This window comes from Pseudopodoces humilis, chromosome 19 (assembly GCF_049639895.1).
Source record: "Pseudopodoces humilis isolate 2021_Gansu_Grassland_sample_001 chromosome 19, ASM4963989v1, whole genome shotgun sequence".
Taxonomy (NCBI): Eukaryota; Metazoa; Chordata; class Aves; order Passeriformes; family Paridae; genus Pseudopodoces; species Pseudopodoces humilis.
Window position 1 is genome coordinate 6,726,866 of NC_142218.1, and position 13,917 is coordinate 6,740,782.

Below are 13,917 nucleotides of genomic sequence, written 5' to 3' on the forward strand. Positions count from 1 at the left end.
ATAAGAAACATGAATAAAACATGTCTGTATATGAAATGGGTTGAGCAAGTTGCAATTCTAGATTTTCCAAACATGATCCAAACCAGAAAATAGAACAATTTGGCTACTGAATACTGAGCCCAGACAGCTAAAACAATGAATCTGGGAATGTGTACAGCTGTGCCCAGTCCAGCATGGTGGGTATCAGTGAGAGGCATCTCTAGATGTGCATAGAGTTCATCAAATTTGACAGGTAGTTTGATAAAAGTATCAGAATTAGTTTTATCTCTTTCTTAACACAAAGTGGAGCCATCTGCAAAGCATAAGCACAATTCGGTCTCCTTGAACTTAAGTGGAAGTTTCTGGGCATAAATTTTCTTTGCCAGTAGCACAGTCAGAGATGTCTTATGAAAAAATAGAGCATCAGCTGAAAGCAGCGATAGATATTCTGTCACAAGTCATAAATATACTTACCTGTTGTCACTGTAGTGTGTAATGCAAATATGACATGGAGTGCTTGTCTATTGAACAGGGTTAAACAGCAACTATGTGATAAATGAAAAATTGGATCTTTAAATTTGGCCCTGATTGGACCTGGGGCAGAGACAATAACTTGGTCATTGTTTTTCAATTACTACAATGCAGGGAGAGGAAAACAACCAGCTCCAAAACAACAGATTTAGGGAATCAATTTAAAGAAAACATCTCTGTAAATATGAAGTATTAAAAATAGTGTTTTGCAAGGAGGAGTTATTCCTAGAATTTTAGCACTACAACTGAAAGAAAAGCAGCTAAATGCTGAAGCTCTTATAACTTTTAAATACATTAAGAAACTCTTAACAAGTGGCCAGACTGTTAGGAATAAATATTGTCCAAGCTTCAGATGTTAAGTTGCAAGGAAAGAAGATGAGGACATGAGGACTGAGAGAGGAAATAAAATGGATGAAAGTGAATCCTCAAGGCCCACTGGTCAGGTCAAGGGTGGGGGCAAAGACAGCTACTCAAGCTCCACCCCCAGAGGAAATATCTTGCAAATAGACTTTAAAGAAGTGAAAGGCACCAGTCATTCCTTGAACCAGCAGAAGTACAGGAAGCCATTCACAGGGAGCTTCAGAAGCTGCATACAGAGGACACATTGATCAGATATGGGCCAAGGTGAGAAAGTGGAAAGCCCACCCTGTGATGCTCTTTGTTGCTTTCTTGCATCCATACTTCAAGTTCAGCTCTGTAATGGACACTGAGAGGTCACTACTTCTCTAAGGAGTTTTGACCCAAGAAAAAAAGTAAGAGAAAATTCTTCCGTTGAAAGTCAGGAGAAGGATTTTCATAGGAGCTGCATTTTTTCACTTTTGTGCATGGGAAAAGCAAGCTTATCAGAATGAGATTTAGCAGTACAGGCATATTAACTGATATAAAAATGTATTTTGCAAGTAGGAAGCAAAAGTCTGCAACAATTTGGAGTTGTCAGAAAAGTGCAAATGACAGACTGGCAGATCTGACATAAGAGAAAGAAGCAAAGCAGAACTCTGGGATTGTATCACTGCAAAGGCTGAGGAAGACTACAATGAGCAGAGAAGGCTGAAACCTGAAGTTAAGGCAGAGAGGATACAAAAATTGTGGGGCTGGGGGGGTTTTGGTGGTTTCTTTGTTGCTGTGGTGTGGTGGGTATTTTGCTCACATGCTAATATTTATAGATAAGCAATCAGACCAGTTTAATAATGATTATAAAGGGTCTTAGGTTGCTTTTCCAACTCCTACTGTTCTAAAGGCAAACCTCCCCAAGCCCTCAGCTTGTTCTACAATAGATATGCTTCACTGCTAAGTTTCTGAAGATTATTTTTTAATAGTAGGTAATGTTCCTGAAAAAATGATTCGTGCTTCTCACCTCAATACTGTAAAAAAAACCCACATTCCTCTGGAATTTGTTAGACTGTGACTGCATAGCTTAAACTACCAACATAGTTATTTCAAGGCTTGTCTGCACTTGATAAATTTAAGATCATACTGAAAAAAATCTTTACATTAAGAAATCTGGTTGAACATAAGATGATGGTATTTTTACTCAATAATGGCACAGGGTAACAATTTTCCACTCCTAAGCACCACACTCTTACTCTTTCCTATTCTCCCTCTTCTCAGGGGAAGGAAAAAAATCTTTTTCTTCTGTTATTCTGCACTTCATTTAAACCATCAAACCATCTTCTACTAGAAATCCCTCCATAGGCTCCAGTGCTGTCAGATCCAAAACAATCTTGGATGTTTATTCTCTGGCCACTGACTGAAGCCCTAGTTCTCATGCAAGAGCATTCTACAGCATATTTTAGGAGTGTTCTCTCTCCAATTCTCCCGTCTCTTCCACTGCCAAATGACAGTCCAGTGTCCATCAACATGTTCCTGTTAGGTGCTTCCAACAGTGGCAGCTGTGTGACACATCATGGGGCTAGAGACCACATCATGCCTAAAAATACACAAGTGCTTCTCAGCTCAGTCAGGTTTATTTCTCATTCAGAGGCAGCAAGGCTGTGCCTCTGTTAGGCTGACACCATCTCAGAATGGTACAATTAATAGAGTTCAGCTAGATTTTTATCCAGGTAACTCACAGATATTCAATTCTCTCAGGATTCTCTCCTCTTAGATGCTTTTCTGATTTTTCTTTAGTACAGGATATACTACTGCTTCTATATTTAATTATGCAGATAACCTCTAATAGCCTGTGCAAGATGGAGTCTCTTGAAGAAAAAAAATGTTCATACATAAATTATTTCTAATTTTGATGGAAGTCTCACGTGGGTACCAGTCACCTGTAGAAAGGAATAAGCAATTCTTCAGAGTGTGTTTGTGCTCCTTCCTCTTTGGATGTACCCTCAAGCATTTTTGCTCTTCTCATTTTTTCTAGCTGCAACGCAGCCAAGTACCAACTGGCATCTGAAAGAAAATGCAAGAGAACACCACACAAGTAAATTCTCTAGTGAAGAACTGATTGTGAGGAGAGGACAGGCCTTCACTATCACCTTCAATGGAACAGAACGGCCTGAGCAAAACTTAATATTCATTGCAGAAACAGGTATGGCCCCCAGCTTCTTTCACAGAGAATAGTTCTGCCTCAGGACATTCTTCTGGCCCAAGATGCACTGCAGAGCAGCAAGAGAACACCTCAGATCCAACATGCTCATTCACATAGCAATGAAACTGTGTGAGGTGTTTGCTGTATTACTCCCACCTCAGCCAGCAGCCACAGCTTCCCTCAGTTGCCAATACATGGCACAAATTCACCTGAGGGGAGGGTTGGGAGGGTTACATCCCTGCTGAGTTTGTTGATGTTTCAGCTCTGTTTCAGCATCTCTGAATCTCTGTTTCAGCAAGCCTGGGAAAAAAATGTTATTTGTTTTTCTTGAAAGGTCCAAAACCCTCAAAAGCGACCAAGACCCTGGCCACATTTGATATCTCCAGCACAGTGAGCAAGGAAGGCTGGAGTGCAGTTCTACAGTCCAGCAGCTCCAGCTCTGTGAGCATCTCCATTTCCAGCCCACCTAATGCTGTCATTGGACGCTACAGGCTGGGTGTTCAAAGTGGCAGCTCCTCTCCAGCAAGTCTTGGCACTTTCGTTTTGCTTTTTAACCCTTGGTCTTCAGGTATGAATATGACAGATTTCCTCTAAAGACCTAAGTTGCTTTTAGCTTCATTAGTATTTGCCTTCTCCATTTGAGCTATACTTTAATATAGCAGCTGAAAATTGACAACATAATGTATCAGTGACCAAAAAAAGGTGTCTAACAGTTTCTTAGGATCTTCTGGTACATAAAATCAGCTCTGTAGCATGCACATGCTGGAGAGCTCACTGCTCTAAAAGATAAGCTTCTGCTTTTGACAGAGCTTCTGCACAAGTTTAGAAGTGTGTGTCTGGTCTCTGTAGAACCAAGAAAAGAGTCATATTTACCATTTTCTCACAGATTTGGCAGTGTCATACCTCCATCTTCATTCAGACACCTCCCACCTCTTTCTCTAATTGTAGAAGATCCTGAGTTTCACGATCTGTTTATAGCAACAAGAACAGCAAAGGGTGGATATCTGCAAGCACCCTTATAGATGGAGAGCAAGGCTCCTGAGGTTTTGTTTTGTTTTGCCTGCTGTATTTGTACATCTCTCTGTTTTGGTTTTTCAGGTGATGATGTGTTCATGCCTAACAAGGCTGAGTGTGAGGAATATGTGCTAGAAGAGTTTGGCATCATTTTTGCAGGCAATAAAAATCATATCAGCAGCTTTGGATGGAACTTCGGCCAGGTAAATGTAGCACTGAAACACCAGACATTGCTTCTGCATGAACTGGGTCCTTTGGTTTTTCCAGTTCATTGCATACATCTCTGAAGAGCAGAGCTCTGGTGTTGCAATCAGCACTTGGCCAAGCCCTGTTTCACTGATCAATACGAGGATTTGTAATTTACTAGTCCCTGTTCTGCCTTGGAAAGCAGCCAGCAGAAACATTAATATCTTTACTAAGACTATGTAGCCTTAACTTAGTAAAGTACTGTAGCAATGCTGAGAGGCCTCAAGTCCACAGATTCCAAGTTTTGAAAAGCTCTGTGAGTTCTGATTTTCAGAGTTTGTTGTGGCCGCATTTTTATATAGTTGATGCCTGGCTGAGCTCTGCAGCTCTTCAAACAGTGGTTTAAAAACCTCATCCAATACTAATACGGCTCTCTGCATCCTGATTTTTAGTAATCTGTGTTTTTAAAACACTGATTTATTTCTGTACCACAGTTTCAAGGAGATATCCTCAATATTTGCCTGTCCATAATGGATCGAAGCTTATACTACCGTCAGGATCCTGTCACGGATGTGTCTCACAGACACGACCCCAGGTACCTGGGCCGTGTTCTCAGTGCAATGGTAAGCAGCATGTTCATAAAATATCCTTTAAAAGTAGTCAGTGAAAGTAAATATGAAGACATTTCATAGAGAATTTTAGGCCTCTGTCTGTATGTACCAGACAATATGGGTGGTGAGGTATGGGCCTATATGGTCATCTGATCTGGGCCTGCCAGATTTATCTCTGTGATAGTTCTGACACTTATCACTTTGATATCCAGTAGTCAAACTAAAAATATAGGACAGGGGTGATTGAGGGACCAGTTCCTTGGAGGTGTTTACTCCAGTCCCCCATTTGAAGTGGAATTACTAGATCAGCTCAGCCATGGATTTGCCAGGCTGCTTTGAAACTCTCCGAGGAAGGAGGTTTTGTGGTCTCTGTGGGTGACCAGTCCAGAGCTGCCCTACCCTCCTAATGAGGAATTTGTCTCTTATGTCAAATACGATTTTCCCAAGCTACAGCTTTCTGCTGTTGCCTCTTGGTATATAAAAGAGAAAGGTTAGTTAGAACACACATTCAGATGGGTGTAAACTGGTTTTACATTCCCCTCATCCCCCTTAACCAGGCAGAACTAGGCCAGTTCTGCCTGGTTAATCTCTTAATGGTTAGAATCTCAGCTTCTCCCTGTAGATTGTGTGTGCAGGACCCCTGAGCATCTTGCAGCCGTCCCTGCTAGGTCCTCTTCAGTGTCTCAATATCCCCTTGAGCTGAGAGACCCAAAACTAGAGACAGGACTCCTGGCACAGCCTTGCTAGGCATAGTTAAAGGGGGTTAACAAGCTCTCTCAACCTCCTGGTCACACTTCCCCCAATACTACTGTGTACTACACAGCCTACTGTGAACTTTCCCTTTTTGATGAGAGAGGACTGTTGGCATAAACAAACAAACAAACAAACATTAAATATATTATATGTGTAAATATATATAAAAAGAAAAGTAAATATAAATATATATAATTAATTAAATCCATAAATAAATATGTATATGTATGTGTATATGTATATATGTATATATATATATATATATATACATATATACATACATACATACATACATATATATATATGGCATTTGCTATAACTCCCAGGGCCCTTTCAGACAGGTTGTAAACTCTTAATTTGCCTCATCATAAATTTAGTGAATATCTTCTCAGGTCAACGCCAATGATGACCAAGGGGTGGTGCTAGGAAACTGGAGTGGAAAGTATGAGGGTGGTAAAAATCCCAGCAGCTGGACAGGAAGTGGTGAAATCTTGCAAAGCTGGAAGAAATCAGGATTCAAACCTGTTAAATATGGACAATGTTGGGTTTTTGCAGCAGTATTGACTACAGGTATGTTTTATGTCATGCACATGACTGACATTGCAGGTCCTATTAAAAGAAGCACTAAGAATACTTCCTATATGGAAGCCTTTAAAGACATTACTATGCTATATGAAGCCTGCATGTGAATATGAAATATTGCTTTCTGACTGTGGTTTCTCTTCACCCTTTAGTGCTGAGATGTCTGGGGATTCCCACTCGTACAATTACAAACTTCAGTTCTGCCCATGATGCAGATGGAAATCTGCGTGTGGACGAGTTTTATGATGCAGACGGAAATCATTTGGAGAGGGGAGCTGACAGTGTGTGGTAAGGCTCAATATTTAATACTAGGACTTATCAATGCCAATAGTTTCTCCAAGTGCAGAGCATAGATTCTAATGATAAATGCTTTATCTTCTTAAAAATTGCCTTATAAACTACTACACACACAGAAAGCATCAATTAAAAATACTACAAAAGAATACTACAAAACTTGGTGTTTTCAATCTTTCTCAGTTAAACAAAGAACTGTGACGCTAATTGCAACAGCTAATTGAAGCCAGGGCAGGCAAAATTACAGTTATGATGCCACAGACGACTGAAAATTTGCAATACTGCACTGGATGTATCAAACAGTGGGGACTTCACCTAGTTTGAAACCATTCTTCAAAACCCATTCATATTAAACTGTAACATTTCAACAGAACCAGCTTTCTTGCAGGTGCATCAGTTGCAGTGCAAGTAATTTAACTACTGCCTCTATTAAGCATCACATGCAGTTCAAACAAGCTTGCATTCAGCAAAGAGCAGAAGCAGTCCCTCAGTTTTGGTCTTGTTTGCTCCCCTTCTTGTTCTGGACCCATTCTATCTACATATGACATGTATAACTGCAGGAAACCTAAAGCTAAAACTAAGGATGGGCTCAAAGCTTTTGGAGAAGAATAGGCTCAAGGCATCTTGTATAACTTCAAAATTTGATTTCTGCCTTTGAACATTTGTATTTATTCCACAATGGAATTTTCAGCACCTTTCTAGTTAATGCAGTGAGGGTCAGGGTAGAAGTGGTGAGTCTCAGATAAGAGCTGTGCAAATAAAGGCATTTAATGCATGTAACTAAGATTGCTGATTAAAGGAGGTGGACAGGAATCCACAAATACATACTAGTAGCTTACCTTGTTCTTTCTTGCACACAGGAATTTCCATGTCTGGAATGAAAGCTGGTTTACACGCAACGACTTGGGGCCCTCATACAGTGGATGGCAAATTCTGGATGCAACTCCCCAAGAAGAAAGTGGAGGTACACAAATTTTATTTCAGGAATAATGTTGAAAATTTATAAAGTCAGTTAGTTTTAGAGAGAATGAAAAAAGTAAAATTATTGTTAAAGCAAATTGTTAACCTGCTCAGAAAGAGTTGCAGAAGAAAGCATTTATTGGTTGCATTAGAGAAGTTTCAGATGATCTGTGGATGCTAAGAAAAAAAGAGGAATTCCAGGAACAGTTTTTACAGCAATTCCTATATTTCCAATGTAGGTATCAAATGCTATTGAAAATTAAGGGCTAATATAAAATAAATCAAGTGTACTTTCAGAATAAACAAAAGATACATTGATGACTGGTGTATGAGGGTTAATGTGGATGAAAGGGCTTGAATGGGGCAGCAGCACTGGGCAATTCAGGAGTCAGTGATAAATGCCTGTCTAATAATGTGCTTACTGACAAAGATGATGCCTAAATTCCTTTTCCTTGATGCCGTAGGAATTTATCAGTGTGGTCCTGCCTCACGGCATGCCATCAAAGAAGGAGAAGTAGATCTGGACTACGACGGCCCATTTGTGTTTGCAGAAGTGAATGCAGACTGCATGTACTGGAATTATGACTCTGCAACTGGAAAGAAAAATTTGATTTTCTCCAAGTCCACAGAAATTGGTGCCTCCATCAGTACAAAGGCAGTTGGTAGAGATGATCGTGTAGATGTCACCAGTGATTATAAATATGAGGAAGGTAAAACCATTGGTTCTTCTGATCCCATAGCTGCTTCATTCCCAAAAGTATATAAATTTTCAGTTAGGAATCTCTTAGTGCATTTATAAAGTAGTAGCAGAATTTATACTTCATTTATTCAATTCCTACAGAAAAGGGGAGAAAAGGTACTGAGTAAAAAAACCAAACCTGTCTTGCCCTTTCTGATATGGAATTGCTTTGTGGGACATAAATAAGTCCAAGTATCTCCAAACAAAGTGTTCACTGTTCCATCTGCATGCACTGTCTGCCTCTGCTTAGTGAGAATTAGGCTACAGCCCAGTTATTTGTCTGCAGGACAAAAAGCCTGTTGCACAAACCTGAGCTAAATCAGCACTTAAGCCCAGGAAAAGCAACTCTTTCAAAGGGTGCAAGAGCACAGCACCTCCTCAGTCCTTTGGGTCTGATTGTCCCCATGTTACATTTCTCTTTTTCCTTTGCTCATGAGCAGCCTCTTCTTCTCCTGTTAAACTGTCATTACCTCAATCCATTACCTCAATCCACGAGCTCTCTCCCCTCCTTTGGAAAAGGGCAGTGAGGGGCTGGGTGGATGGCTGGCTCCCTGCCAGGCTCAACCCACCACACAGTGCCATCAGCCTGGCCCAACATTTGGGGCTTTCTCTGTGCTAGCAAATAAGAATTCACCTTTATTAATGCTATAGACATAAAAAGGGATAAAAATGGGAAAAGAGAAACTTTAAACTTAAGATTTTATGTCAGAAAAAAATGTTATTAGAAGGACAGTGATGTTACTGACTGCAGACCCAAAAAATGAAGTATGGCTGTGGAAAACAGAGGGCCTGTTTATCTCTAAGCACAGACACTGCATCCTGGCTAGCTTGTCTCTAGCAGCCATGAAAAATAAGAGATGCATGTTAACTGTTGAGAATAATTTTCATGGTTCTTCCTGACAGGCTCTGCAAAAGAAAGAGAAATTTTTAAAAAAGCCCGTAAGAAGCTAGGACTTGGGGATAAATTTGATCCTACAGCACCAAAACAAGAAGAAATTGAACAGAAGCCTGACATCTCAGGAAAATTGAAGGTGACTGGCTCTTTAGAAGTTGGCAAAGATCTCAACCTCCTTCTGGTTCTTGAAAATTTACAATCTGATGCTAAGGCTGTAAATGTAAATATGACTGCATGGAGTACTCTGTATACCAGAAGACCAGTTAATGAGATCTGGAAGGACTCCATATCTGTTACTCTGGCCCCGAAGGAAGGTAATTTTTCAAATTCCTTTAATCATAATGGTTTTATCAGTAAATGGGCATTGGAGGTAGGTCAGCTTGGGGAAAAAAGCTCTAACAAACTGCAGTCCTAAATCCCTACATAGAAAAGGCTGAGAAAAAGGCATGTTTTACACTGTCTTGTCCCCAAGTGCTTTTCACATTTTGGAAAATGTTACCATTAGGAACCTGAGATAAGAGATATGTCAGCATCTCCAATGTGAGGTGAAAGATCATTGAATTACAACTGATACTGTCTTGCATGAATCTTAGGCTTCAAGTAATTAGCAAAAAGTAGAAATAAGAATTCATTTCTTAATATGTAATTTAACTTCAGGAGAGGCACCAGTAAACTCCTTAAGCTCCAGCTGCTGCATTTTTCAGAGCAATAGGGGGGAAAACAAGCCAGGCAATACAGTGGCAGTGAATGGAGGAGGGATAACATTGAAGAAATCATTGTCTATCTAAAGCAAACTGATAGATTTGCCTGAATTAATTTTGGCAGTGATGGCTGAACGCCCTCCTAGTCCTGATCACAGCATAAAAAGAAAATACTAATGTTAGATATGAATCTCTGTGGGCTTATAAAAGTGTGTACCACGTTCTTTTTTTTTTTTCCTTCCAGAAAAACAATTTCCCATTACGATAAAGTATCCTGAATACCAGCAGCAGTTAACTACAGACAAAACAATCCAGGTCACAGCTTTATGTCATGTAAAAGATGGGATGCAAGTGCTTGTGAAAAGAAACATCACCCTGGACAATCCTGCCATCGACATACAGGTAAATTCCCTTTGCTGTAACTAACTGCAGTGGCAGAGAAAAGGGAAAGTAAGTTCTTTGTGAGCACTTTCTTCCCTGAAAGAAATGTTCTGCTCACATTCTGCCATGGGTCATCACAGCCTCTCATAACATCTCCTCCTCTGATGCCTGAAGAGGCTCAGAGAGAAAAGAACACTGAGGACCTGCCCTCACAAGCATTTTCTTTGCACAGGTACTTGGTGAAGCAAAAGTGAATAAAGAGGTGGTTGTGGAAGTGGCATTTACCAACCCTATCGATTCGGAGGTGAAGGACTGCGTGCTGCAGGTGGAGGGCAGTGACCTGCTCCAAGGAATCCTGGAGTTACGGTGAGTGCAAGAGATGTCTCCCTTCTGCTGTCAAAGACACATGAGCAGGAATGTGGGCATGGATGAGTTGGAACTGAACTGTTTCAGGGATGAGACATCATTGTCTTCTTGCTGTAACTTGGGAGGCCACTCAGTGTGACACCTCAGAACAAAGCACAAAGTGATGAACCAGCTCTTCATCTAGGCTGGGCTTTGGCTCCATGGTTTGGGAGGTCAAATAATTGCTGCCATAATTGGACAGAACTTGTTTTCCTGCCTATCTAGCAGGACCACACTCTTCCAGAAAAAAAATTCATGCTTACCCAAGCTGTAATTGTTGCTGAGGCTGTCTATCCTGCTATAGGCCAGAGGGGTTGCACCTTCTTGTTCTGATCAAAGGCCAACAATAGGATACACGACTATTTCTGTCCAATCCTACCCAAATTACAACATATATCAACCAGGATAATTTTTTCACTTTATTAAATGGACTGCAGGGGCCAATCTGGGCACACAGCATTGTAAATAAATTGTATTTATATGCAACAGGTAGAAATACATGTAAAAAGCAAATACAGCAGTGTCTCAGCTTTAGGAACAAAAAATTAATACTGCTGAGACACAGGCTGTGATCTCTGAAAGGCACAAACCCAGGTCTGCTCCATGCTCAGCTTTTCCAGACACAGCAGATCACAGTTTGAGGAGGATAGGTTTTACAGAACAGCTACCATGACAAGCAGCTTTTTCCAAAATGAGAGCTACAGGCACACAAATTTTCAAGCTCTGCTTTCAGAGCTCTACAAAGTAATTACAATAGGAGATTAATAGAGAGAGTCAAGAAACCATTTGATGATGTTGAGAAAGTGATTGAGAAGACTGGAATAAAATACTTTTTTTTTTTTTACTATAGATCCCAGTTTCCTGTTATCTGCTTTGGCCATTTTACATCTTTTTCTGCCCTTTTTCCTTCAGTATTTCATAATTGAAACAGAAAGATTAAATTTCCAGACTGTCCCTCATTTTGTACAAACAAGAAATTATACAAAAATTTCAACATATCCTCACAAATGCAATTATTTCTGGAAAATACCAGGGATATAGGAACATGCTCTTTAGCTGAACACACAAACACAAACAAACACAGCAATTTAACATTGCCATTTGCACTTGAGCAATTAGGAATGGTTCATCCCATCATTTATAATTTCTCCTGAGGGAATTTACCAATCTCTTGTTGTCTATCCTACACAATTTTATCCTCAGGCAAGACAAGACAATATGTCAGGATAAGGGAAAAACATTAACAACTTTCCAAGAGTTAGAAAACACACTAAATGTGTAAGGCATTTTAACTTCCATTCAGAATTTCCTGCTCTGTAAACACTGAGGTTTTCTTGGTGTTATAATCCATTCTATTTCAAGAACTGGTATTAACATCCTCCATGGTCTCAGATTATTCTTTGGTAATGATTCAGTGATGTGTTTTACACCCTCTGTTCTGCATGAAATCTTATCTCACATATTATTATGTCCCTCTTTGTGGGCTTATCTGGGTTACTGCATAATGAATTTGTGAGAGCCCTTAATGAATAGATTTGAGTCTTTAAATACTTATCAGATAACCATGTGTGGTGTTTTCATGTCCATCTTATTTGGAAGTGATAAGAGTTCTCATTCCAGGTGGAAGATGATTAGTGAAGAAACTGAGACATGATGCATAAGCCTGTTTTCAACTTATATTTTCCCTGTTTCTTTTTATTTTAGCATACCACCACTGAAAGCCAGTGAGAAATCCAGTACCAAGTTTAAACTTACCCCTTCTGAGGCGGGTCCCAAACATCTACTTGTTAATTTCTCCTGTGATAAATTTGTAGATATCAAGACCTTTAAGATGGTAAATGTGATTAACTAATATGAAGATATACAAGAAGTGGTCTGTGTGTATAAACTGAAAAAAAATATGATAAGAAATCTTATATAGAAAACAATGAGATAATCAGCAAAACAAATCTTCACTTCCTCTGATAAAGGGTCACCAACATCATATCATTGCAATTTTACGTTGTAATTTTTAATAAACTGAGGAATGGTTGATTGTTCATTTACTGTTGTGAGTATCCATGTTATTAAAAAGAACATTTTACCTTCTACTTAGAGACTCTGACTTACGTCTGTTTTTCTTTGTAATTCCTCCTGGCTCCAGATGCCATTAACTCATTTTTACATATTGAAAGTTTTATCCTGTGGACTTTCAAGGCAGTGTTTCTCCCTGCTGGGACTGTGATACTACAACATAGTGAGGATGACTTGCAGAATTTATGTCACTTAGCTTTGTCTTCTGTCGTGACATTTTCCTTTTATTTTTCTTTTCTTTCTTTTTGGTAAATCACAGTGACCAAATGAGGCATAAGAAATGTTCAATAGGAATTTGGGTCATGTCCAATTTGAGAGCCATTCAACAAACACATTGGGGTAATTGCCCAGCTCAGTGTACATATTTTAGCATGTTGATATTTTGCATTTGCTGAAAGTCTCCTTTGGAAATAAAAGGCAGGGTAATCTTAAGTCTGAGGGTATTTTGACTTGAGAAGAGCTAGGAATTCTTCACTATAGATGATGTGTCAGGAAGTTATCTCTTAGATTCGAGTTTAGTAAAGCAAACTTCAAGCCTTTATGGGAGGACAGGTACAGGGTAAATGATGGGTTCCAGTGAGGTAGGTGTAGCCCAGTGAGTGACTTGGTTTCTGGGCAATAAGTGTGTAACAGTAAGTCAAGCTCTGACTGAAAATGACTCTGTGTGTAGGTAAAGTGGATGGAAAGCCAAGCTGCTTCTCTGGCACTGTTGGGCCAGGAAGCAATAAAATCTTAACTCAGTGCCCCAGCTTCCACCACACTAAACAGGGTTCTGTGACTTGTCATGGGGACTTCTCACTGTTGAGGAGCCCAAGCTCAGATTGGTTATAAAGTTCTTTGTCCTTGTAGCCAGAAAAATTGCTTTAAAAGGGCACCTGCAGCCCCCCTGGTTTCCTGCTGCCAGTCACAGGATGTCAAGACCACACTGGATATAAAACGGGATGAGTGGCAGAAAGGATGTGCAAGGAGCCCACAGTAGTACCTTCCCTTTTTTCCTGGTGCTCCTCAAGGCTTGCCAGAGCCAAGAGCTCTCACTGTGTAAATCACAGATCCATAGAATGGCTTGGGCTTGAAGGGACCTCAAAGATAATCTGGTTCCAATCCCCCTATTGTGGGCAGGAACCCTTTTCACTAGACCAGGTGGCTCAGAGCCATTCAAGCTGGCCTTGAGCACTTGCAGGGATGGGGCAGCCACAGCTTCTCTGGGCAGCCTGTGCCAGGGCCTCAGCACCCTCACAGGCAAGAACTTTTACCTAATATCCAATCTAAACCTACTCTAT

The 13,917-nt window shown here is 40.1% G+C and overlaps 1 protein-coding gene across 1 annotated transcript; it reads left to right on the plus strand.

Moving 5' to 3' along the window:
* Positions 1-1,047: 1,047 nt before the first annotated feature.
* LOC102110837 (protein-glutamine gamma-glutamyltransferase E) lies at positions 1,048-12,654 on the plus strand. Its single transcript, XM_005524695.3, has 13 exons — positions 1,048-1,134; positions 2,876-3,043; positions 3,378-3,611; positions 4,142-4,260; positions 4,738-4,866; positions 6,000-6,177; positions 6,342-6,477; positions 7,344-7,447; positions 7,908-8,153; positions 9,086-9,391; positions 10,023-10,180; positions 10,392-10,525; positions 12,269-12,654. The coding sequence occupies exons 1-13, from the start codon at positions 1,125-1,127 to the stop codon at positions 12,414-12,416; spliced, it is 2,070 nt and encodes a 689-aa protein (XP_005524752.1). The 5' UTR covers positions 1,048-1,124; the 3' UTR covers positions 12,417-12,654.
* Positions 12,655-13,917: the final 1,263 nt, after the last annotated feature.

Bases quoted from the DNA above. Each gene is read 5' to 3' on its own strand.
- LOC102110837 (XM_005524695.3), top strand. The intron at 6,478-7,343 runs GTAAGGCTCAAT...TCTTGCACACAG, and splicing joins AGGGGAGCTGACAGTGTGTG to GAATTTCCATGTCTGGAATG. The intron at 10,526-12,268 runs GTGAGTGCAAGA...TTTTTATTTTAG, and splicing joins CAAGGAATCCTGGAGTTACG to CATACCACCACTGAAAGCCA.